The sequence below is a fragment of the Anabrus simplex genome, chromosome 3 (assembly GCF_040414725.1).
Source record: "Anabrus simplex isolate iqAnaSimp1 chromosome 3, ASM4041472v1, whole genome shotgun sequence".
Classification (NCBI taxonomy): Eukaryota; Metazoa; Arthropoda; class Insecta; order Orthoptera; family Tettigoniidae; genus Anabrus; species Anabrus simplex.
Genome location: NC_090267.1, coordinates 235,342,409 through 235,370,062, shown reverse-complemented (window position 1 = coordinate 235,370,062; position 27,654 = coordinate 235,342,409). Strand labels below are relative to the sequence as shown.

Genomic DNA, 27,654 nt, shown 5'->3' with positions numbered 1-27,654 from the left:
TTCTCAAATATTTATGTTATTAGTGGCCGTGTCTTAATGAAAATCAATATGCAAAGTCGGGGTAATAAGTCGATATAATCTAGGCCATAAATAATTGTATTCACGCTGAGGAAACTGGTAGTTTAGGGGAAGGCCTAAAATTTAATTCTCAAATATTTATTATATTAGTGGTCGTATCTTCACGAAAATTGGTATGCAAAGTCGGGGAATAAGTCGCTATAATCTAGGCCATCAATAATTTTATTCACTCTGATTGAAATGGTAGTTTAGGGGAAGTCCTGACATGTAATCTATATATATATAATAAGAGTTTTATCTGTACATTGCTCAAAATTTGAAAAGGATGGTATTTCTGTATCAGTCATGTCCATAGTAACAATGGGGCATTTTTTAATTTTCCGTAATTTCTGTCTGTCTGTCTGTCCGTCTGTCTGTCTGTCTGTCTGTCTGTCTGTCTGTATGTATGTACACGCATCATGAGAAAACGGCTGAAGGGAATTTAATGAAAATCGGTATGTAAAGTCCGGCAAAAAGTCGCTACAATCTAGGCCATAAATAATCTTTTTCACGCGGAGAGAAATGGTAGTTTAGGGGAAGGCCTAAAATTTAATTCTCAAATATTTGTTATTAGTTGTCCCATCGTAAATAAAATCGGTATGCAAAGTCGGGGAATAAGTCGCTACAATCTAGGTCATAAACAACTTTATTCACGCTGAGCGAAATGGTAGTTTAGGGGAAGGCCCAAAATTTAATCTCCAATATTTGTGTTATTGACAATTTCTATAAAAATAAAGTTACATAGTATTAAATTCCCGATCATTTAGGTCTTAAACATTTTGACAGTACCAGCTATGATAACGGAGATATTCATGTATATGGATTTTTGTTGCTAAGATCATATCAGTGCCGTCACGAGAAAATGGGTAAACAGAATTTAATGAAAATGGGTATGTAAAGTCGGGGAATAAGGGACTATAGTCTACGCTATAATTATTTTTATAAGACGGCCTTATTACAGAGTCGAAAGTAAACCGAATGTGAAGGCCTACAATACAGAAAGCTCATAACATTGATGAACAATAACATTACATTGACCATTGTTTGTTGAGATTTGCTTTGTATTTCTGCTGCCATTCATCTCCGATAGATGGGATTACTGCTGTATACCAAGTTTTTTAAATTTGCTCTACGTCCCGCCGATACCGATAGGACTCATGGCGACGATGGGATACGAAAGGGCTAGGGTGGGAAGGAAGCAGCCCCTACGTTAATTATGTTACAGCCCCAGCATTATCCTGGTGTGAAAATTGGAGATCACGGAAAACCATCTTCAAGGCTGTCGACGGTGGAGTTCGAATCCACTACCTCCCAGATCCAAGCTCATAGCTATGCGCCCCTAACCGCACAGCCAACTCACCCGGTCGTACCAAGTATAACAGCCTGCCTGAAAATTGGTGGGAAGTAGCTGGCGAGTTAGATAAATTTCTGATACTACTGATACGTAATAAACTGGTTCATCATAGCATTCGAGCTATTCAATTCCAACTCTGAGGCACTGATTGGAATGAGCAGTGTGCATATTTAAAGGAATAATGGCGGAGAAGTGTTCACGGCTGTCTGCGGTCTGGTCATTGCAGCACTGGAACTCTGGACCGTTAGATCGGCACCGTAGTACTGTTCGTTAAAAGTGAGAAAATGTGCGGTTTATTAATTTGATCGAGTATTTTATATAACATTGCTTTTAATCACTACATTCCTCCTGACGAGTTCAGGTAGGAAAACCGCAAGGACAGTCTTCCTGAGAATCCCGTAGCGAAGCACGGGTACATCAGCTAGTAGACAATAAATGCTTACGTTTAGAACAAAAGGTTCACACTTCTCTTTCGTTAAAAGCTACAAGACTGGAAGCTTGTAGCTTAATGAAGTACAGAAGGACTTAGATTCGGCTGGGATTTCAGACATTGATATAGAAGATCGTTCGAAATTTTGTGCTATGGTACAGTCTTGGACCCCTCCACCTAGAGTCCCTAGAAGTTGGAAGCCCCTTTCACAGGAGAGAAAGGAGAAATTATCTGCAGGGCTCAAGAGATACTGGGAACGAAGAAGAGCATCGAGGAAGAACTAGTCATCAGCGCTCCTTAGTGGGCTTAAATCAATAATAATAATAATTGGTCACCGGAATACTGTTTGTAGTAGGTTTCTGGAAATCTCGTATTTCTTAAATTAGGCCTACATCGACTTTTAAAGGTTATGTTTGACTCGAGAATATGGCTTCGGATGTATAGATTCTCAATAGTTCTCTAATGCATTATGTATTCAATTCTGCCCGTCACTAATCACAAGCAGATTGGAAGGAGAGGAAAAAATCATCAAAACTCCAGAAATTTTGGTTTATTCGTGACCTAGAGCTCAGCTGAAAAAGCGTGCTTGCTGCACAAGCCAGTGGGAAACGATACAAACGTTTTAAATCTTACGCTGTGCAGATAAAACTACTGGTGTTTTTATACAGACATTTTAACATAAAAAACGTAAACGTAAAATCCCCATATTATATTAGGCCCAAAACAGTTATGGCTTCATATGTGTTAGGTACAACATCTCTTCTGGGCTCGAGAACATGATCGTATTCGATGATATAAAATATGAGATTTGTGTTAGGAAGGAGCATTTCAATTCCTATCTGAAAGCCGTGTGACTAGGCCTAAATATAGTGCCCTGTAGGAAGTGCCGAAATCCTGTTCAGCCTTACAATCGAAAAAGTCAAAAATAAACATCGAACCTGGGACATAATGTACCTGTAGATGTTTCACAAGTACCCTACGAACATTTAACGAAACTCTTTCCATCTTCAGGTAGAGCTGTCGATAAACGCTTTGTCTCCTTCCAGTCATTGTGGCCACTCTCTCTTTTATGATTTCTGAGGATTCCCTAAATAATACCAGTTAAATGCGATGCTAAGATGGTCCCTTATGCATGATCACTGCCGACTGCTTTCCCAGAACAGTACTTGCTCTAATTATCGCAACGACGGGACGTTAACATCAAGATCCATAGGTATTTCGTAGCCATCCTTTCGTGAGATACTTTTTCCTGAGAAACACTTGATCGAGGATTTAGTGTTGATGGGACTGAAATTTCTGGACGGTTGATCCAGGAAATCATTTCTTCGAGGAATGAATAACGTGGGATAATTTGAACGAATAATCCGGAAAAGTAGTTTCCGGGAAGTGATAATCGAAGTTCCACTGTATAAAGGTACAAAAATGAAAACAGAGGTGAATTAATGTGTACTTCCAGGCATCTCACAAAGTTATAAATTCGTACCAGAGAAGCTAGCTACTGACCTCAGAATCAGAAAATTCTCAACGTTTGCTGAGGGGGACACGCTGGCGCTCGGCATAAAAATGCAGTTGGATATATTTATCCAAAGCGATATCAGATATTTGTTGACTTAAAAACTTTTAGGAAATTCCTAAATTTTAATTCCCCCCCCCCCCCCCCCCCTTCCCCCAAATCAAGATTGCGGCACAATTTGTCAGACGAGATAGAAAACTGAAATTTGGCAAATTTGTTGCTTTTAGCCTGCAAACAACAGAAAAATTCCAAGATGTTAAAATTTTTCACTTTTAATGCCCGAAAAATATTGAAATATGGAGGCAATTTTAATAATGGTGCTGACCTTCATTTTGAGGTTTTAGATGGCTAAACAGTAAGTTGTATCACAAAACATATAGCACAATTGAATTCAACACGACGAGATCTACAACGTTGTTCCAATTACTTTTTGTCATATATCTCTTCTTTATACTTTAGATTTGGCTGTATTTCTCGATTATATGTAAATTTTGTGCTTTTTACACGTATATTTCATAGTTTGACACACTTATAGGGAAGGTAGTCATCAAATTCTGCACGCACATTGACAGGACCGATGGCCACATGCAAGCCAAATTTCATGATTCTAGCTTGCACATAAGTATGCGAAAAATAATGTAAATTGTTAAAAATGTACCCATATTTCACCCTATTCAAAGTTTCTAACTCAACTAACCCAAGAATATGGGAGATACGAGAAAATGTTATAGGACCAACCATGTAGAACAATAAAAGGGGCGTTTGATGGTACAATCCATTTGTCAATATAATGTACCGTTTAGGAGTCAGACTCGTTGGCTGAATGGTCAGCGTACTGGCCTTCAGTTCAGAGGGTCCCGGGTTTGATTCCCGGCCTGGTCGGGGATTTTAACCTTCATTGGTTAATTCCATTTGCTCGGGCGCTGGGTGATAGTGCTGTCCCAAACATTCCTGCAACTCATACACCACACATTACACTACCCTCCACCACAATAACATGCAGCTACCTACACATGGCAGGTGCCTCCCACCCTCATCGGGGGGTCTGCCTTACAAGGACAGCACCCGGCAAGAAATAGCCACACAAAATTAAATTATTATTACCGTTTAGGAGCAGCCCATGCTTATATTAATAAATGCAAGTCAGCCTGGAGTGATCTTATACTGTTGTTGTTGTTGTTGTTGTTGTTTGAGTCATCAGTACATAGACTGGTTTGATGCAGCCCTCCATGCCACCCTATCCTGTGCTAACCTTTTCATTTCTACGTAACTACTGCATCCTACATCTGCTCTAATCTGCTTGTCATATTCATACCTTGGTCTACCCCTACTGTTCTTACCACCTACACTTCCTTCAAAAACCAATTGCACAAGTCCTGGGTGTCTTAAGGTGTGACCTGTCATTCTATCCCTTCTTCTCGTCAAATTTAGCCAAATCGATCTCCTTTCACCAATTCGATTCAGTATCTCTGCATTCGTGATTCGATCTATCCATCTCACCTTCAGCATTCTTCTGTAACACCACATTTCAAAAGCTTCTATTCTCTTTCTTTCTGAGGTAGTTATCGTCCATGTTTCACTTCCATACAACGCCACGCTCCACACAAAAGTCTTCAAAAACATGTTTCTAATTCCTACATCAATTTTTGAAGTGAGCAAATTTCTTAAGAAAGCTCTTCCTTGCTTGTGCTAGTCTGCATTTTATGTCCTCCTTACTTCTGCCATCATTAGTTATTTTACTACCCAAGTAACAATATTCATCTACTTCCTTTAAGACTTCATTTCCTAATTTAATATTTCCTGCATCACCTGCCTTCATTCGACTGCACTACCTTACTTTTGTTTTGGACTTATTTCATCTTGTACTCCTTACCCAAGACTTCGTCCATACCATTCAGCAGCTTCTCGAGATCTTCTGCAGTCTCAGATAAAATAACAATATCATCGGCAAATCTGAAGGTTTTGATTTCCTCTCCTTGGACTGTGATTCCCTTTCCAAATTTCTCTTTGATTTCCTTTACAGCCTGTTCTATGTAAACATTGAAAAGGAGAGGGGAGAAACTGTAGCCTTGCCTCACTCCTTTCTGGATTGCTGCATCTTTTTCAAAGCCCTCGATTCTTATCACTGCAGACTGATTTTTATACAGATTGTAGATAATTCTTCGTTCTCGGTATCTGATCCCTATCATCTTCAGAATCATAAATAGCTTGGTCCAATCAGCATTATCGAATACCTTTTCTAGATCTACGAATGCCATGTACGTGGGCTTGTCCTTCTTGATTCGATCCCCTAAGATCAGACGTAAAGTCAAGATTGCTTCACGTGTTCCTACATTTCTTCTGAAGCCAAATTGATCTTCTCCCAACACAGCTTCAACTTGTTTTTCCATTCTTCTGTAAATAATACATGTTAAAATTTTGCAGACATGAGATACTAAACTAATGGTGCAGTAGTTTTCACACCTGTCAGCACCGGCTTTCTTGGGAATAGGTATAACAACATTCTTCCAAAAATCGGATGGGACTTCTCCTGTCTCATACATCTTGCACACTAAATGAAATAACCTTGCCATGCTGGTTTCTCTTAAGGCAGTCAGTAATTCAGAGGGAATGTCATCAATTCCAGGTGCCTTGTTCCTATTTAGGTCACTCACAGCTCTGTCAAACTCTGACCTCAAAATTGGGTCTCCCATTTCATCAGCATCAACAACCTCTTCATGTTCCAGAACAAAATTATCTACATCTTTACCTTGATACAATTGTTGGATATGCTCCTGCCATCTTTCTGCTTTGTCTTCTTTCCCCAGAAGTGGCTTTCCATCTGAGCTCTTAATATTCATACACCTAGATTTCCTTTCTCCAAATGTTTCCTTGATTTTCCTGTATGCAGCATCTACCTTTCCCAGGACCATACAGCCTTCGACATCCTTGCACTTCTCCTTCAGCCATTCTTCCTTAGCTACCTTGCACTTTCTATCCACTTCATTCTTTGATCGCCTGTATTCTTTTCTGCCCTCTTCATTTCTAGCATTCTTGTATTTTCGTCGTTCATCAATCAGGTCTAGTACCTCCTGAGTTATCCACTGATTCTTAGTTGATCTTTTCTTCCTTCCTAACATTTCTTCAGCAGCCCTACTGACTTCATTTTTCATGACTCTCCACTCTTCCTCTGTAGTGTTTCCTTCAGCCTTTTCATTTAGTCCTTGTGCAACATGTTCCTTGAAACAATCCCTCACTCTCTTTTCTTTCAACTTGTCTAGATCCCATTTTTTTGCATTCTTTCCTTTCTTCAATTTCTTCAACTTCAGATGGCATTTCATGACCAACAAGTTGTGGTCAGAGTCCACGTCTGCTCCTGGGAAAGTTTTGCAATCCAACACCTGGTTTCTGAATCTCTGCCTAATCATAATGAAGTCTATTTGATACCTTCCAGTGTCTCCAAGTCTCGTCCACGTGTACAGCCGTCGTTTGTGGTGTTTGAACCAAGTATTGGCAAGGACTAAATTATGATCAGTGCAGAATTCAACCAGCGCGCTTCCTCTTTCGTTCCTTTGTCCCAATCCAAATTCTCCTACTGTACTACCTTCCCTTCGTTGGCCTACCACTGCATTCCAGTCTCCCATCACAATTAGATTCTCGTCACCTTTTACATATTTTATTAAATCTTCTATCTCCTCGTATATTCTTTCGATTTCTTCATCATCCGCTGGACTAGTAGGCATATAGACCTGCACTGTTGTGGTGGGCATTGGTTTGGTGTCTATCTTGACGACAATAATTCTTTCACTATGGTGGTCGTAGTAGCTTACCTGCTGCCCTATTTTCTTATTCATTATTAAACCAACTCCTGCAGTTCCCCTGTTTGATTTTGTGTTGATAATTTGGTAGTCGCCTGACCAAAAATCTTGTTCTTCCTGCCAACGTACTTCACTTATACCAAGCACATCTAACTTTAGCCTATCCATTTCCCTTTTCAGATTCTCTAACCTACCACAACGATTCAAACTTCTAACATTCCACGCTCCGACTCGCAGAATGTCAGTATCCATCTTCCTGATGATCGCCCCCTCTCATGTAGTCCCCCCCCGGATATCCGAATGGGGGACTAGTTTACCTCTGGAATATTTTACCCGGGAGGAAGCCATCATCAGTACATCATTCATACAGAGAGAGCTGCATGTCCTCGGGAGTTAGTTACGGCTGTAGTTTCCCGTTGCTTTCAGCCGTGTAGCAGTATCAACACAGCTAAGCCATGCTGAGTATTATTACAAGGTTGTATCAGTCAATCATCTAGACTGCCGCCCCTGCAACTACCGAAAGGGTGCTACCCCTCTTTTGATGAACCAATTGTTAGTCTGGTATCTCAACAGATACCCATCCGATATGGTTGCACCTGCGGCTTTGCTATCTGCATCATTGGGACACGCAAGCCTCCCCACCGCGGCAAGGTCACATGGTTCGCAGAGGAGGTCTTATACTGTATAAAGGTATAAAAATGAAAATATACATTAATTAATGAAGCACTTCCAGGCATCTCAGAAACTTACAACTTGGTACCAGAGAAGTTGCTGACGTCAGGATCCCTAGAGAAATTGAAAATTCTCAAAATTCCCTGAGGGGGCGCACACTGGGCATTTCAAATTGGCGGCTCAGCATAAGAATGCAGATAGATATATTTATCCAAAGTGATAACATATAGGTTTCGTGGGCTTAAAAGCTTTCACAGGAAGGACCTAACTTTTACTCTCCACCTCCCTCCCAATCAAGATGGCGGCACAGTCTGCCAGATGAGTTTGAACATTGACATTTGGTAAAATTATACCTTTTAGCCGGTAAACGATTGAAAAATTCCAAGATTTTTAAATATCATACATTAACCGAGCAAATATCATTGAATAGCAGAGCACTGATGTGCAGGTGTGTTGTCTGCACACCACACGCCCCCTGTGCCAGCGGCAGTTGTATAGGAAACCTTGTGAGCAGTGGCTGTGCATGTGACAGGTGTAACATGGAACGTCGTCGTGAGCTGACACCGAACGGAGTATAGTGTTACAAGTAACTAATCTCATTTTGTTCCGTATTGAAGATACAATATTTACGCGGTATGGTGGTCGGTGCCCGACGGATGGGAAGTGCGATTTCAGAAGTGGTGTGGGAATTCGGCTTCACACGATCAACCGTGTCCCGGGTGTATCGTGAATGGTTGTATTCGGGTGTCACCATCCACAACAGACGAACGACCGGCCGTCCAGCCACCCTCGATGACCGTGACCTGTGACATCTGAGACGGATTGTCAATAATGACAGACGGGCAACCGTGCAACAAATCACAGCTCAATTCAACACAGGCCATGCTAGACACATCTCCCGGTGAACAATCCGTAGGAACATGGGTTCTATGGGGTATGGGAGCTGGCGCCGCACACAGGTGCCACTGTTAACCCAACGTCATCGGGCACAACAACACGCATTTGTCGTCAAGTCACCAGGGATGGACACTGGAACAATGGCATAACGTGATATGGTCGGACGAATGACTATTTCAACTGCACCATGCCGATGGGAGGCAGCGTGTATGGCACAGACCACATGAAGCCATGGATCCTGCCTGCCTCGAAGGTGAGGTCCAGGGCGTTGGTGTCTCTGTTATCGTCTAGGGTGCATTTTTCTGGTATGGAATGGGCCCCCTAGTTGTTCTGGAAGGGACTTTGAATGGTACACAGTATGTTGAGCTGCTCGGAGACCATCTACACCCATTTTTGGCCTTCCGGCGCCAAGATGGTTCTGTGGTGTTTCAAGATGATAACGCGCCGCCACATCGCTCCCACGTCGCCCGGGAATGGTTCCAGGAACATGCAACGGAGGTCCAGCGACTGCCATGGCCACCCATGAGCCTCGATATGAATCCTATCGAGCATATCTGGGATGTTCTGGAATGCAGGCTCCATGCCATGGATCCTGCACCCACGAACAGACCAGCATTGGCAGCCGCTCTGCGAACGATTTGGTGTCAGCTGCGTCCAGAGGACTACCAGGGACTTGTCGACTAACTTCCACGGTGTCTCACTGCAGTTCGCAGGGCCAGAGGAGGCCCCACACTCTATTAGGTGACTATCCCATGACGTTTGCTAAGTCAGTGTACTTTGACACCCTTATAGTAAAGATAGAATCACCAAATTCGGCACGAACATTGGGCTGCCTAGTGGCAGTACGTGTGCCAAATGCTGTCACATAAGTATCCGAAAAGTAATGCATTATGTGACAACTTTTCCCAAATTAAGCCCTTTTCATCGTTTCTAACTCACTCGAACCCATAAATAGGTGAGATACGAGAAAATGTAATAGTATTAACCATGTCGATTGCTAAAAGAGCTGTCTTACAGTGCAGTCCGTTTGTCAATTTGGCGTACCGTTAAACAGCACTTAATCTCAAAATGATGTTCTGCAGTATTGTAAACATGCAAATACTTTCATATATCGATGTGTATGTATTCATTGAAGTCGATATGTAGCGATCTTGAAAGGGGGTGTCTGCCATTATAAATTATCCTTTACAAATCGATCGTGACCCTCAGTAGGACCGTAGGAGGGGCGTCTGCAATTGTAATCAATTCTCCTCTCATCAACTTTGACTGGCAGTAGGAATGGGAACCTTCTCCAATTCCTGTGTATCTAGCAATAGTAAGGAGGGCCTGCTGTTGTAATGAATTCCCTTCTTGATTTGACTGGCAGAAGGCAAGGGGCATGCAATTTTGTTCAAAACTTCCCTACTCAATTCTTTCTGGCCATAGGCAAATGTGCCCACCATTATAAACAAATTTACCCATCTAAATTGCGACTGGCATTAGCCAAAGTGGCCTGCTATTATAATCGAAACTTACCAACTTGAGTGTGACTGGCATTGAGCTGACTGTCATTAGGAAAAGGAGCCTTTCATTATAATGATTACAGCACAACTCAGTTTTGACTGGCAGTAGGGATGGTGTCTGCCATTATAACGAAAACTCCTCAACTGGAACATGCCTGGAAGTAGGAAAGGGGGCGTCCAATTATAAAGAAATCTTCCCAAATTGATTGTGACTGGCAATAGGCAGGGGTGCCTGCCATTATAACGAAAACTTTCCAACTCGATAGTGAATGGCAGTAGGCAAGTGAGCCTGCCGTTATCGTCACAGCTCCGCAACTCGCGCATTACATTGAATATGGGGACCTCCCCATACTGTTTTTTGGATAACGCTAAGAGACCTGCAATAAAAAAAATATTATTCACTGAGTGTAGAGAAATTTATTTCGATATCCGTATACAATGTAGAATACTGTAGCGAAGCATGGGTACATTTGCTGTTACATATATAATGGTATAAAAATTAACATAGACGTGAATGAATGAGGCACTTCCAGGCATCTCAGAAACTTACAACTTGGTACCAGAGAAGTTGCTGACCTCAGGATCCCTAGAAAAATCGAAAATTCTCAAAATTCCATAAGGCGGGGCACCCTGGGGTTTCAAATTTGGGGTTCAACATAAGAATGCTGATGGATATATGTATCCAAAGGTTTCATGGGCTTAAAAACTTTAGGAAAGAATTTTTACCCCCGCCTCCCCCGAAATTGAGATGGCGGCACAATTTGCCAGAGAGCTAGTAAATTGAAATGTGAAAAAATTATAGGTTTTAGCCTGTAACCAACGGAAAAATTCCAAGACGTTTAAATTTTTCACTTTTTTAACCCCCGGAAAATATTGAAATATGGAGGCAGTTTTAATGATGGTCCAGACCTTTGTTTCGAGGTATTTGGTGGCTAAACGCTAAGTCGTATTACAAAACGGATGGCACCACCTTCGTTCAGCTTGGAGTGATCGACAACTTTGGTCTATGACATTTTATTGTATCCCTCTCCCTTATATGTTAGATTTGACTATATTTCTTGATTGTACATATATTTTGTGCTTTCTACAGGCGTATTTCATAATTTGACACACTTATAGTAAAGGTGGAAACATCAAATTCGTCACGAACATTGGCCGATATAGTGACCATATGTGAACAAAATTCTATATTTCTAGCTGTCACATGAGTATCCGGAAAGTAATGCAGTGTGTGAAAACTGAACCCAGATTTCATGTTATTCAACAAACTCAGTCTAACCCATAAATATGGGAGATAGGAGATTTTCATAGGATCTACCATGTGGATCGGTAAAAGAGGGTCCTATCAAATCTAAATTTATATAAACATAAAAAATTACACCCAAGTACAAAACTGTAAGACTTTTAACAGATATGAAAGTGAGTTGATAAAGTGCAAAATGAATCCTTTGAAATTGTAAGGAACAGAAGTTGTACAGCCTTCAGAGTCAGTTCCAGCTTCTTTAGGAAGTAGCTTGTGTCTTATGTTCCTCTGGCTCCATAGAGGTGTCCTTTCACTTCCCATGTGTTGCTCCCACTTAAATTAGGAATACATGGGGAGTATAAGCTTCTTCTCCTGATCTACCAGTGATGCATGCCATGTGTTTGTTTTGAAGTGTAGTGTGGGATCTGATAGATGACAAGATATTTCTTCTTGCTGTTGATGGAAACATTATCCGCATGCTTATTTGAATTATCTTTCATGATGCATTGAACTTCTTCATAACCTTCCCATTGAGCATGTGAACAGTTGCGATGTAAAAACGTACCTTGTGATGTTGGGTATTCTTTGTATGGTAATTCTTGTTTTGGACAGCAACCCAACACATGTCTTCACACCCTGGTTAGGGATATTGATTGGTATTTGATAAATGCCCTGAAATTGCTTTACTGCTAATGTATAGCAGAGCATTTTAACCATGTTAGTTCTTTTGGAAGATGAAAGCCCTTGCCTGTCACTCATTCACAAAGTAGCCTTAGGATCGTCTTTGTATGTTTCTACTCCTTTGCCGTTATGTGAAAGGTGACACCATCTATTAGAAGATCTCTGACGAAGCTCATTCCTTAAACATTGGCCAGATGATGAAAGATATTTCTCATTCAGGAGGAAATGTAGTTGTTCAAGAGCATGTTGCTTTTCAGCTTCTGTGTCTGTACAGTGGGAAAGATGCATCATTGATCTAAAGCAAATGGTAACAGATGTTGAAAATCTGAATGCAAGCCTCCCATTTGGCTTTCATTATACCTAGTCCTCAAAGATTCCAAGGAACATAAACCATATCATTCAGTGAATTGTGCAATAATCCTATCGTATATTTTGCTCTTCTTCATATTGTTGCATGTAACTGAGAGTGTAATACATGTATAGGTAGATTTCTTCTCTAATACTATGAAATTTGCATTAATAGTTACAAGTGTACAAAACATTTTATGACATCAATTTAACTCTAATTTGTCTTTTGTAAATACTCAACTGATGTTGCAACTCATACCTGCCTCTTTGTGAGAGTGCTTTTATTCAATGCCTTAAACCTGTAAGTGTGCTTTGTTTGGTTACATGTCTCTTAAAATACGTTTCAATTTTATTTTACTTTTTTGAATTTTACTGCTTTCCCCCCCCCCAGTCTTAACAGAGTTTTATATTACATATATGTGTGTGTGTTCATTTTTGTGTGAAAGTTTGTGGTAAGAGAGAGAGAGAGAGAGAGAGAGAGAGAGAGAAGTTTTAAAAAGATAGATGATGTTTAATTAATTTTTTTTATGAACGCAGCACTTTTGCTTGTAAGAAGTCATATTAACCTGTCTTTAATGTGTGCATAATTAGTCCCGTTCCTTGGCTGAATGATGAATGTAATGGGCTTTGATTCAGATGGCCTCGGGTTCGATTCCCTGCTGGGCCAGGGATTTTAGCCGGGTCTGGTTAATTCCATTGGCTTGGGGGTTGGATGTTTGTGTTCAGTTTAATATATGTCCTCATATGTACAACACATCACCATTTCAATCACAGAACTACACAATAGTGAATCCTTCTACATAAGGTTTGTGTCAGGAAGAGAATCTGGCTGTTAAACTGGACTTAATTCACATGCAGTGCCAACCTCAAATAATTGGGAAAAAGAGCAGGAGGAAGAAGAATGTGTAGATAATTAGTGACTGATAATCCTGCTGTTTTTTCTCTTGAAATAATAATTCCCACCACTATGTAGATAGTGAATGTTTTAAATTTCTGCTAGAAATAATTTTCTTTGTTTTTGAAAACTTAAACACAGCTTTCTTTCTTGTGAAATAATTTGTTGCATTGGATTCCCTTAACTGTAACTTTTAGCGAGATAAGCTGCTGAATTCAGTGAATGCTGGTGATCTGGATCATGAACTTGAGGACTACAGGAAGGAAAAGGAGCCTCTCTTACGTGTGGCACCACGTCCGAATGTAGAGATTGAGTTGCCAACCCTGAACTTAACAGAATATCTGACAAGCTCAAGCCTCTGCCTCTCAGCCCATGAAGAAAGAATAGCTAGGGGGGAGACAGCGGGACCAACTCGGGGTGGGGCAAAAGGTTGTGCGAGTAAGAAGGGAGGGAAGAGACAGAGGAATGAAAGTGCTGGGGAAAAGAAGGTACCAGATGTTGTTGTTAAATCTAAAGAGGCTGTTAGTTCAGAAGGTGAGGTAGTGAACTGTGCCAAGGCTCCAGAAGTGACTAATTGTAATAGTCCCTGTGATAACGCTGACAAGACTGTAGATATGTTAGTGTCAAGTACTGTTTGTGTAGGAGGAAGTGATGGTGATGACCTAGTACCTGCCGAGTTTAATATTCACCAAATTTTCTCTCTTCAAGATGAACCAGGTAATATGTTTTCCTCAGTTCGCTTTCAGTTGACTGTGTTGGAACTTACTCCTTTCATATTTTATTTCTTTTTTTCCCCTCCCTCCCTATCACTATACATTAATATATAGGCATTTGATTTTGGTAGAAACATGGAAAAGAGCACACACTGTAATAGGATAAATACAATGACAGGTTACTGTGGAAAAAGGGAACAACAAAAAGAGGAGACGAGGACAAACATGAAAACAAAAAGAAAAGGACATGAGGACATTCTCTGCATCTTCATACACTGCCTTCTTCACATAGATGGCTTTCTCCTAATCAGTCCAAGTTGTTTTACATTCATTTCTTCTCAGCTCCCAATGAGACCATTTATTACGTGTTTTTATGACATATAACCCATGTCAACCATTTTAAGTGTCTTTTAAGGCAGATTTCATGTTGATATCTTAATACCCTTTTGATTGATTTATTAGCTGCCTCTGTGGATCCGTGGTAGAGTGTCGGCCTCCGAGTCCCAAGATAGCGGGTTCAAACCCGGCAGAGGTAGTCGGATTTTTGAAGGGCGGAAAAAAGTCCATTCGACACTCCATGTCGTATGATGTCGGCATGTAAAAGATCTCTGGTGATACATTCGGTATTTACCCAACAAAATTAATTAAATCTCAGCCATAGACGCCCAAGAGAGATCCGGTTTACTCTGTCTGCCATCTAGCGGACCTAGAGTAAAACGGAACGTCGAAATTGACGAGCAGGCAGCCAGATGGCGTCAAATTGAAATATCTGCACACGGTAGCTGAGGCCATACGATTATTATTGATTTATTTATTTGCTTTGAACTGATGATGATTCCAAGTTGATCGAAACCAGTCTTCTTTTCATAAATGTTATATATTATATAAAGTGTTGAATGGTGGAACATCTCTCAATTGATTCCCATTATGTAAGTCAAACGTCAACATGAAAATGGAAGTTCTAAATTATGATAGATCTTCATTCTTGATGTGGGAAGTGTAGGGTAAAGGAAAGGTGGATAATATGGAAAAATGAAACAGACAGAAAGATAAAGGTGGCATATGTGAGGATATGGAAATTGTCCTTGTCTGTTCATGTTTGTTCTCATCACCTCTTTTGTCACTCTTTCTTTCCACATACTGACCTGTCATCATAATTATCCTATTATATGTTCCTTTTCATGTTTCCATCTTTCGGTAAATTTACTTTTCACTTGTTTGTCCTTCTGTTACTTTTAACTTCAAATTATGTTACAGTTTTGGATTCATATATTAAATTTCCTAGTACCTATATCCAGTTTTATTTGAAAAAAAAATTTAAAAAAAGGAAATTGCCAATAAATTTATGTTGGATCACTCTAAATCTCACATTTTTCTCTGGTAAGGATAAAACCTGCTATGGTATTGAGTGAATCGTTCAGTCATTGACTTGGCACTGAATGTTGGGTTATGGGATAGGAAATTTGGGTGGAAGAGCCATCTTGGTAGAGTGATGAAACCTCTGGAAATGATACTGGAATCCATATCTTCAAGCATCTGACCCAGAGTGAGAGTCTTCTGGGCAGTGCCTCTCCTGCATATTAGGGGTGGTTGCCAAGTTATCATGCAGAAGGCAAGGGGAATCTATTGTATATTTTCCTTTGCAAGAAAACGCCCACCCTTTCCTGTCCCATCGTTGCCATAAGACCAATCTGTGTCAGTGTGACATAAAGCAACTAACAAAAAGCAAATCTCTGTTACTAATCTGGGGAGTCGAAAGCCAAGATCCGGCTTGAGCAGATGGACATGGCTACTCAGCTCATCATCAAGAGAAATCCTTACCACCAGGAAGAATGTAAAATCACTCAAAAAGAACAAATGAGCCCATGGTATTGTATAAGTTTCTTGCATCTAGAGTAATCAGGGATGAATGGAATGGCAATTCTATTTTTATAGCGAATAGTGTGCTAAAAAGATATCATGTTAATGACCATGTGATAGTGATTGAAGTTAAAGCTAGTCTTGTAAACAAAGTGGTTATACAAGTGTGTATGCCAGAATATGATGGTGAAGATGATGCTGCCGGGCTGAGTGGCTCAGACGGTTGAGGTGCTGGCCTTCTAACACCAACTTGGTAGGTTTGATCCTGGTACAGTCTGGTGGTATTTGAAGGTGCTCAAATACGTTAGCCTCTTGTTGCCAGATTTACAGGCACATAAAATAACTCCCATGGGACTAAATTCTGGCACATTTGCGTCTCTGAAAACCATAAAAGTAGTTAGTGGGATGTAAAGCCAATAACATTATGATGATGATGGTGATGGTGCATGTGAAATCGAAAAGAGCAGAGAATTCCAGCTTCCTATGATCATTTGCTTTCTAGACTATAGGAAAACCTATGACTGTGTTCAATGGGAGAAACTTTGGCAAGTGTTATTGGAAATGGGAGTTCCAAAACATCTTATCTGGTTGATAAAGAATCTATATGAGTCTCACACAGCAGTTGTCAGGATAAATGGCAAGATGTCTGAAATCTTCAAGACACAAAGGAGCGTTCGCCAAGGCTGTATATTGTCACCCCAGCTTTTTAATATTTATGGTGAATACATCATGAGAACTGCATTGGCTGGATGGACTGGTGGATTTCCTATTGGTGGCAGAAAGATATCAAATCTCCGATATGCAGATGACACTGTATTGATTGCCATGGATGAGGCAGAAATGACAGAGCTTTTAGACCGTGTCAGAACTGAGAGCATCAGTTTGGGTTTGTAGATCAACATGCAAAAGACAAAAATTATGGTAGTTGATAGGCCTGGCAAGCTGAACGAATTCAGTGCCTTCAGCGAAATGGAAATAGTTTCAGAAAATGTTGTACCTGGGTTTCATTATAACTAGCAACAACAGCTGTTAAACAGAGATTAGGAGAAGGATTGTCATGCCCAAGAATATCATGTCTCAGCTATCTCATATTTGGAAGGATTGCTCCATTTCTGTAAAGCTAAAGATGAGACTAGTACAGAAACTATGGTGCTCTATGGTGCTGAAACGTGGACTTTATGAGCTTCAGCTTTGAATAATATCAACTCATTCGAGATGTGATGCTGGAGAAGAATGCTTCACATTCCTTGGACAGCATTTCGAACCAACGAATCCATCCTCAAGGAGCTGAACATCAGCAACACAGGATTCTCCAGTTCTTTGGTCATATTATGCATCGTGGAGAAGGAAGCCTTGAAAAGCACATAATCGTGGGAAACGTGCCTGGAAAGAGGGAGCGTGGGCGACCACCTATACTCTGGACGGATGGCATAAAACATGCAACAAAGACATCGTTCATACAATCTACCCCTATAGCAGTAGACCATCGAGGATGGAAACGGGTACAAAGAAATATCTTCAGAGATCACGATCCTCAGGATTAAGGGACCGATATAGACAGACAGACCTACTGAAATACTTTTTATCTTCAAAATGCTAGTTATATTGGTAGGAGTTATACAGTTGGCTTAAATCCTGCCCTTTGATTGAGACCTTTTGTGTGGTATGTCATATATAATAGTATAAATGATGCATTTTTGTGATGGATCATAGAAATTACTGTTAACTGGCAGAATCGGTTATCTGGTACCAGTCCATCCCATTATTACTGGATGAGAGGGACTTTGCCATACTTGTGGAACAATGTTATCAGTACCAGATCAGGTGGTGGGTATTTACATGGCAATATGCACCTTATTTTAAGATGTACACAAAATAATTTGATTAAAATGATGCCTGGAAAAACTGAAAGAAGGGAAATAATAGAACAATTCATGGAAATGACTGACAGAATTGTAGATCACCCAAGAGAGATCTGGTCTGCTATACTGTAGATTAAAACGGAACTTCAAAATTGATGCACAGGCAGTGTAGATGGCATGAAATCAAAATGTCTGCATATGGTAGCTTATGCCATGCATTTTTTTTATTACTGAACCGTACTGATAATTTATAGTGATAAGAACAGTAAAACAGGTATTGGGCAAGAGGAAGATAGGTCCGAAGAAACTCTGGAATTATGCAGGAAATTCTTTACCTCATAATTCAACAAAGGAAGAAACTGAAGTAAAAAAGGAGCTAGAGAGAATATAAAATAATTGCATGGTGTAGATAAGTAACACTTCATTTCACTTTAAATCTCATTTGGAGTTCACTTTTGTCTGTAAAATGCATAATATTGCTTCTTGTTTACTTTCTCGCACCACTATGGAGTACTTAAAATCAATCATAGATGGCAGAACAGTGGTTATAGAATTGAGTTTTCTCACATGCAGTTTATTTTGTGTGTATATATATATATATATACATATATATCTTTTGCTGAAAAATGCTGCATACAATTCACAGAGTCTTCTGTCCATCAAAGCATTCCACACCCAGTGATAGCTGATTGAAAAAGATGTGTGAGAATTGCACGCACTCTACAGTGTGATGGCAGTAGTGCCAGACCTGTAGCTTACAAGGAGAGGCCAGACCCTGCGTCCAACCGATTTCGATGAACTCTGATGTACCTGTTGGGGGACACTCAACAGTAACTTGTGTAGAAGAGTTTAGGTCAATACGCCTTCGTTTTTGAAAAAAATTGAGGTCAAATGTCATGATGCAGGATCCACTTCAGACAAAGTAGAGGTGATAGAACACTAAAAGGCAAACAAATTTTACTTAAACATATCAGGTGGGTAATCTAATAATTAATTAAAAAATTGATAAATCTCAGACTCCAATGCATGATTATATACTTGGAGAGTTACACCGCAGTCAACTGGGGCGGTGGCCGAGTGGTCACCGTACTTCTCTGTGAAACTCGACAGCATGAGTTTGAGTGTTGTTGCAGCTATATTTTTTATACATTAAAAAAAAAATTTGTTTTACGTTGCACCGACAATGTGATAAGAAAGAGCTAGGAGTGGGAAGGAAGGGTCCTTGGCTTTAATTAAGGTACAGCCCCAGCATTTGCCTGGGACTCGAACCCACTATCTACCGAATGCAAACCCCTATAAGCGCACATGCAACTCGCTAAGTAAAATGAATTATTATTTGAGGTAATGTAAAGATAGAAAGGGAACAAAAGAATTACGCAAATTGCAATACACTTGATTTCTACCTGAAATGAATGTAGGCCTAAACATTCTCACAAGACAATTTGACCTAACGGTGTCAGTGTGACTTAAAGCAACTTGTAGCAATATATATATAGTTGCAACGAGACTTGAACTTATGTCGTTGAGGTTCGCAGACAAGTACGGTGACTGCTCGCCCGTTACTCGACTGACTATGGTGTAACTCTCCAAGTATATGCGTATATCCGTTGCATTGGAATCGGGGATTTGTCAATTTTTCGGAAATGATTAGGTTGCAAACCTGACATGTGTAAGTAAAATATGTTCACCTTTTAGTGTTCTATCACCTCCTCTTGGTCCAAAGCGGATCCTGTGTCATGACATCTGACCTTGATTTTTTCGAAAACGAAAGCATATTTACCAAAACCTTTCTACATGAGTTACTGTTGAGTATTCCCCAACAGGTACATTGAAGCTCATTGAAATCGGTGGGATGCAGGGTCTGGCCTCTCCTTGTTAGATTCTTTCCAATAGAAAACAAATATGACCTAGGGCACGAGAGCTCAGTTGGATAGAGGAACCGACGTGAAATCTGGAGGTTGTGGGTTTGGTTCCCACTGATGTCCGGTTGGCCATTTTTGTTCTGTACTTAACATCTCTTCAATATGTACTTTATGTACTGAACACGACCTAATAGTTGAAAGTTTATATCGAATACAGTGTAGTTGTGAAAATTCAATAATTGTTTATATACAGTTAATAATTAATTATTCACTTTAATTTAGGTCAGAGCTGTTTGAAAACATTTTTCTTGCTTTATATATGTACACTAAATGTTAATCGTGGTTTAATTTTTTTTTAAATTGTGTACTTAAGGGTTAATGTTAGTGTGGGAAAAATTAGTTTACGAGAGGCACACAAATTGACAATGAAAAGATGGACAAAGGCATTTGGCAAGATAAAAACTCTGTAGCATAACTCAGGAATTTAAAAGTACTGTAGTTAAAAGGTAAAAACAGTAGACTGCTGTTCGATAACAAGGAGCCTACTAAAGCCCGGAAAGAATATATAGAGTAATTATACAGTGGAAAATATCTAGAAATCCTCCAGGCCTATTTGAAAGATTAAAAGGATGTTAATATAGATCAAAGGTGGGTACAAGTTGGTTCAGTGAGCAGTGCTCCAGCTCAGACAAATGAAAGAGCAGAGTATGCACTCTGATGGAAGTTACAGCCTAGCAGCTGCTTGTACGGCTCTCAGTGAAGGGGCGCGTATCTAAACAGGTTTAAACTTTTAAACTTTTATTGTACCTAATGTCTTTTTCTATTCAGTACATTAGCTTACGGCGAGGAAACAAAATAGGTTATTTTGTATACAAACGCCTTGTGCTAAATAAATACGTTCAATTATATTAATTTCATTAGGTGATTATTTTGACATGTGATAACTAAATACTCATTTGACTTCTAGCTGTACTCGTAGAAATACTGCAGGCCAACATTAACCTTTTGCTCTTCCCCATTTAACCCTTATAGGACCAGCTGATGATACATCGTCACTGACAATCCTTGCGAGAAAGATCAACTGATGATATATCGTCAATGGTCACACTGGCTAAACAGCTGGCAATATTTTGTCAATGGAATAAAAGGATATCTGTAGGCCAAATATTTTAACACGTGAATATTATGATGCTATACTAAGTGTCTTGAATATCTTTTGGGACTGTTAGATTAAAGTTTGATTGAGTATGAAAGTCAAAGCACTAAATAAACACCAAGAAGTACAGTGCAGCACATCTAATGCAGAGTGCCACCTCGTGCTTGCCAGCCCGCGCTAACCTTATCGCCGAGCTGTGCAGTCTGCTGTTGCCGTTTCAACATAAATCACGTGTGGCGGCAAGTAACATAGTGCACTCTTTTCAGTTTGTTTGTTTGTTTGTTTGTTTGTTTGTTTGTTTACGATCTTTCCTTTCCAGAAATCTGATAAATCTAACAAGTCATCGTCAGAGTTCTTGCCGAGTTCTGCCTACAATTCACAACTTGTCATACGTGTACGATAAACACTAATTATTTACAAAGGCGATGACTCATCACTCGAAACGGAAAACAATCAAAATAATTATCCACTTGGAAAGGAGATACCGTAAATAAGCAAACAATAAAACTGAGAAGAGTGCACTAGGTTACTTGCTGTCTCACGTCATAAGATGATGGTGATGATTATAATAATAATTATTATTATTATTAATAATAATCATTAGCCCTTATAGGACCAACTGAAGAACTGTGTACCAAGTGCCAAGAAGGATGCCATGGTGTGTGCATTGCGAATCATGTTTGTTAATACGTTTTTCTAAGGGCTGGTTCTACCACCTACTGGTAAAGTAGCCCGTAAGTTGCCCTCCGCGTAAAAGGATGTTTCCGTTCGACCGCCCCCAGGTAGCGCTATCGGCAGCATAAATTGTAGTTACCCGGCGCGTAATTTATTGGCCACTTCGAGGGCCCGATAAGACTTTACCTGCCTGGCAAGTTTTGAGAGTTGAACATTATTAGCTGTATTTCTGGTGACATACAACTTAAATTAGCTTAATATACTGAAAAAAGCATGATAGTGTAACAGTGGCCGATATTTTATTTCAGGATCTTGAACATTAATGCTTCCCTTGAGTTGCAACGGTCACACCAGCCTCTCGCATCGGTAGCTTAGGGAGCATATTTTATACGTAAAGCTTTCGTAAAGAAACTTTAAAAGGATATAAAATCAAAATCTATTTGGAAATCATTTCAAATGAGCTTTAATTTTCTACTTTTTCAGTTTTTAGACATGAGGTATAACTTGATGTATGTATCCTAACTACCTTAAGCGTTCTCGTAGCGTAATGGCTAACACGCTCACTTCCTAATACGAGGTATGCAGGTTCGAGTCTTTATTATGACGAATCTTTTTAATTTCCATTATTAGCGTTATGTTAATCTGTATGCGTCTTTTCATACGTTCTTTTGTTAATAATTTATTTCATTGAAATATTTAATCACAATATTATGTCTACTAGGAAAATGCTTTATATGTATGCTACTTATAGAAAGTAATGTAATGATTAATAGCATATAGGACTGTCGCCCAGGTAACAGATTTCCTATTAGTTATTTACATAATCTTCTTGGAAATTATTTCTACGAAATTGGAAACTATTCCATTCCCGAATTCCTCTTCCTATGAATAGATATTTATCCCGATTAGTTCTTTACATTTACAGTAACTTCCAACTTTATCTTCATAAAGTTAAACATTAGAATGAAATGCATTATCAGTTAAAGGAAGCATGTGGAACTAAACGAGGTCACAGAACTAGTTGCAAATAGAGCATTGTGGAGATACTTAATCAATTCACAGAAGCCTGCACATAGAATGCTCAAAGGCAATAAGTCCAAAAGAAAGGGGTGTGTGTGTGTGTATACGTATATGGAAGTGCGTAAAAGAGAGTTAAGAACAACGGCAGGGAACGAAAATACATTTAAAAATGTAAATTAGAAATACGATGAAAACCTGCGTACCTTCTATTACGGAGCGAGCGACTTGACCGATCTACTACGGTGCGAGAATACTTTTCAAAAACGCTGCCTTACATGACAGGTTATAACTGGCGTAAGAAAATGTAATCTCAAGATTTTAATCCCAATTAGGTATTGATATTGAAGATCATAGGTTAAAATAAAGAAAGCTTGACATAATGTAATAGACAAGAAAAATGTTCCACTGATCAATACATTTATTGTGAATGAATTATTGCACTAGTACCGGTTTCGACCTATCTTGGCCATCATCATACGCCATACTCATATTAGCTTTTCTTTACAGATAACAACCATATAACGGCATAGACGAGAGAAGTGTCACCACCAACTACTCTAAAATTAAACCCTATCTTGCTGTATATATAAATCTTACCTGACTACATCAACAGTTGAATTGCACAGTACTCAATTTTCAAATTTTAATGACAAGAGTTCTTATAACATACCAATACAAAGTATATCAGCCATAGAACATTCTCGATATTCACCTATACAACTTAATCAACACAAGAACTACAAGAGGATTGAAGAATGAATGCAACGCAACATGAACTCAAATTTTAATAGACTTTTTAAAATTGTTTTAATGTGTTTAATGTGCTATATTTTTTAGTGCCTTATGATGTGGCATATATATTTTAATGTGTTTATGTACTCATGTCCATGCTCAATCAATAGGTTTTAGTTTATTCTAACCATCATCACTTTTAATCAGAGATATTTTAACGCAACATACTGCAATATATTTTACTTCCATTTTTCATTAGACATCCGGATGCTCTTACGTAACATTTTTGTAATTTTGTCCTATGACTGTAAATTTGTGTGCTAGCTGATGATTGCCAAGATAGGTTGAAACCGGTACTAGTGCAATAATTCATTCACAATAAATGTATTGATCGGTGGAACATTTTTCTTGTCTATTACATTGAATCCAATCAATACGGAATATGAAACTTATAAATAATAAAGCTTGACATAAATCGTCCATAACTCTTAAGACTCCCCTTATTAGGCTTTTTGGAGATAATCAGGAGACACAAGCACAGGTAAACAAGACAATCGAAATAAGTTTCATGCATCTGACGATAGATAGCACCACACTCGAAAGCGAGAAGTCGCTGAAAATCAGTCTAGCCAACTTCGTATATCGGTGTCTACCCCTCCGGGTAGCTACCTAGTGCTTGCGCGGAGGTGGTTGGACGCAAGCCAAAGTACCAGCCGATTTACACCTCCAGGTAGTTTATCTTCCGGGCTGCTGCCAGCCACTTTACCAGCAGATGGTAGAACTGGCCCTAAGTGTGGCAAACAACTAGAAACACATTAAAACATTACTGGGTCAGTTTCAGTGTGTTATATTGCAGGATTGTATCGGTGTTATTCAGAGGTTCTGGCTTTGTAGCTACAACAAAATGTAGGTTAACAATGTGTGTTTACTGCTGTGCTGGTTTTTTTTTTTTTTATGCTTCAGATCAAGTTGACACTAAAAATATTTTATTAATTAATTTCAATCCAAACTCTAATAAAATTTGTGATAATATGGAAAATGAAGTATGGAACATAAATAACACATTTGCCGTAGATATTGGTTTTCTTAGTTTAGAAGCTACAGATATTTCATTTCAACATTTAAAAATCAGTTTTAGTGTATATATAAAATATTGTTTATTTTAAAATATTAATTTTGTTCAAACTGCCTCCGATTACATCTCATAAGAAAAAGGGTTGTTTTCTCAAGATTTTGAAAAAAGAATCACGAAGAAACCTTTATTACAGACTTAAGTTATAGGTTTCTGAAAGATGTGAAAAATATGCCTCGAATGCCTTGGTCTTTTTCGCCATACCACATGCTAAAGAGCTGATTTTCTTAGGCGTGCCCAACTTGAATATGCCCGGTCCTAAAAGGGTCAAAGACTGATGCCCGGCCATAATTACAGTGTTTTCTGACAGAGTCCTTTAAATCCCAATAGGCACAGCAGCATAAATACCACCCTTTAAAAGAAAATAACTAGAAGTAAAACAAATAAAGATATAAATGTAATTTCTTTTGCATTTCATTCCTAAATTATTAGTGCATATAAATGTGCACTCACCCTAATTTTGAATATCCATATTTTGCTCCTGATGGTATTCCAAAAAGCACCCCGTCCTGCACAGTGGTAGATCGGACTGCATACATTTGAATGTTGTTTGTTTGCCTCTCCCAGAAGCTGCCCTATTTTTTATTTGTAAACACAAAGCACACACTTCGGCACGACCAGGTATTTTCACAAAAATGAAATTATTTAGGAGATGGGCAGCCGACGGGTAAACTTCTTTTCCGGCCCCTACATTTGCGGGACATGTAGTTCCCGATCAGCTGGTACACCAAGTTGCGCCGGAAGTTCAGCTGTCTGTTTCCATGAGCTGTGAGAGCTGGTCGGTTACTCATATCATAAAGAATGAAACTGATCACAATGCACACATTGGTAACAAAATGAAAAATAAATTTCCACCATTTTTTACACGATCGCCCAACCCCGTAGTGTTCTTTTCTGATCACTGATGTCCACGCCACCCATATGTTTTGTGTAATTTATGACAGCACAAGGACATGCAATTTCTATTTCTTCATTGCCTTTACTGGTTTTTCGTTTCACAGTACCATCATTCACAGAATCTGAATTTGTTGACAGCATAAGAACAGTATGTTTATCTTGCCGGACTGTTGCTGTTACACCCTCATTTTGCATTTTCCTACATTATCCCCGCTTGAGTTTCAGCTGTGCAGGTTTCCTAAACTGATCAGGCCAACCCTTTCTATTTACTGTCGTCACACAACTATAGGTGCTACGGTTAGCAGTAATTTCATCGGTTTTGCAGAACTGAAAATGTTATCAAAGTAAACATGATGCCACTTTCCTGAGTATGACTTTGTCAGCCATATAATAATAAATTCTTGTCCCGTGTTTCTTTCTTCCCCTTGTAAATCTCACATTTCAGAAGGTAGCCATTTCCACTGTCAGCAATACTCCATGCTTTAATACCCCATTTGGTGGGTTTCCCTGGGTGGTACTGTTTCTAGATAAATCTTCCCTTGAAACCTATCATAGCTTCATTTACTGCGAGTTCCCGGGCAGGTGCATACAAAATTCCGAATTTTTTGGTAAGTTGCAGAGCTGGTCTTGCTGTGTACAGAATATCGTAATGTTCATCTTGTGGTGTTGGCCTGTTTACATGGCTACTTAGATGTAAATATTGCCCAAGTTTCCTAAACCGTTTCATCGTCATTGCCTGCCTTACTAACGGGCACACACAAAAGTCTCCTAGGAAGTAATCGTCTGTTTGAGGTAAAATAGCCAATCCTATATAAATTAGAACTCCTATATATGCCCTTATTTCATCAGTGTTAGTATCAGCAGTGCCAGTTTTTCTTTGTAAATGTTCGGCATGAATATTCATCTGCTCTGCTACTAGCTCATAAAAATTCCGACCCCACAAATAATTTTAAAAAAATCTCTTTCTGAACTCCCAGAAGTTAAATCATGATTTGGACCGGCATTGTTTTCCCATATTTTCAGTTCATCAGAACGAATATTGTGATTCCAGATATCACTAGTAACATTTGTTTGTAGCCCTGTCTCTCGATCTTCACATAATATTTGTTCACGCTCATGATTCTCAGAATCATTACCACTACTACATTCATCAGAATACAATTCTGAACCTAAATTAGAAAGCTCACTATCTACATTAACTTCTAAGATATCTTCAATTTTGCATTAAACGACATGGTGTGAACTTGAACAAGAATAATCTCTAACTAAAAGACTATGTTTATAAAGTAGGTCTGTGTGGGAAATACACACAGGAAATGCTGTCAACAAGGTCCTGACAGCTTGCTGAGTCAGGGCAATACAGTGTGGTTTCACAAGACCCTTCAATCTTACTCTCAACACACTTCTAATGAACGCAAGTGTGATGAGCGCTTTGGAGCATTCAGCACGGCAGGTGGCTGATAATATTCGAGTGCTCTGGAGCGTTAGGGACAGCAAAGAGTTTAAAGCTTGTGTACGAATAAAGCATAAACAATGAACGACAAACTCCACAATTGTGTTGCATAAACGTAATATACTCAGCCAAGTACATTACTATGGCATTTCTTGCGCCTTGACTCCGCATATTGCCATCCGTCTTTCTAGCACAAACTATTAGATGGCAGTTGCCCTCGGCTCTTCCTGCACTTTCGCCGTTAGCTCAAGGAGTGGGGTTCTCTCATTGCCCTCCTATGATATAAACAGCAGAGGTCCATCCATAACATTGGGACGAGTTCAAAGCAACATTAAGAAATATATATAAGATTATAAGATGGCAACTAGTACTGACATCGTGATAGAATTACTAAGGGAAAAAAAAAAGTTCAAAATCCTAGCAAAAAGCTACGGGAAAGGGACCACTCTGCAGAACTTCTCTCTGAACAAAACATTTACTATAGAAAAAGTAGTTCACCACCATTTCCAACTACCATACAATAACTCTTAGTGTGTTATACCTCCAAACTCCTGAATTTAATAAATTAGAAGTTTGAATAGTCATTAGGTGAAGATCAGAAGATCAGTTTGGCATCATAGCCAGCTAAGGAACCAGAGAGGCAATTTCATCCCTTGAAAAAAAAAAAAAAAAGAAGAAGATAGGAACTGAACGGTAAAACATCACTTTTTGTTGACTTGAAGGCTTTTGACAAGGTTGAATAGAAGCTTTTATTTAAGTCAATGAAGAAAATAGGACTCACATGGAAAGACACGCATCTGATACTAAAATTCTATAAACAACAATTCATGGAAATGGAGATCAATGGAACTAAAGAAAGAGGAAAAATCAGAAAAGGTGTGAGGGACAAGTATGTCCTTCGTA

General features: G+C 39.2%; 1 protein-coding gene across 1 annotated transcript in view; it reads left to right on the top strand.

Moving 5' to 3' along the window:
* Positions 1 to 27,654, top strand: part of crm (cramped chromatin regulator) — a 350,810-nt gene that overhangs the window by 104,177 nt on the left and 218,979 nt on the right. Inside the window, exon 6 of the mRNA XM_068226835.1 lies at positions 13,587 to 14,106. Coding sequence (XP_068082936.1) covers positions 13,587 to 14,106 — 520 coding nt within the window. The remainder of the gene's footprint in view (positions 1 to 13,586; positions 14,107 to 27,654) is intronic.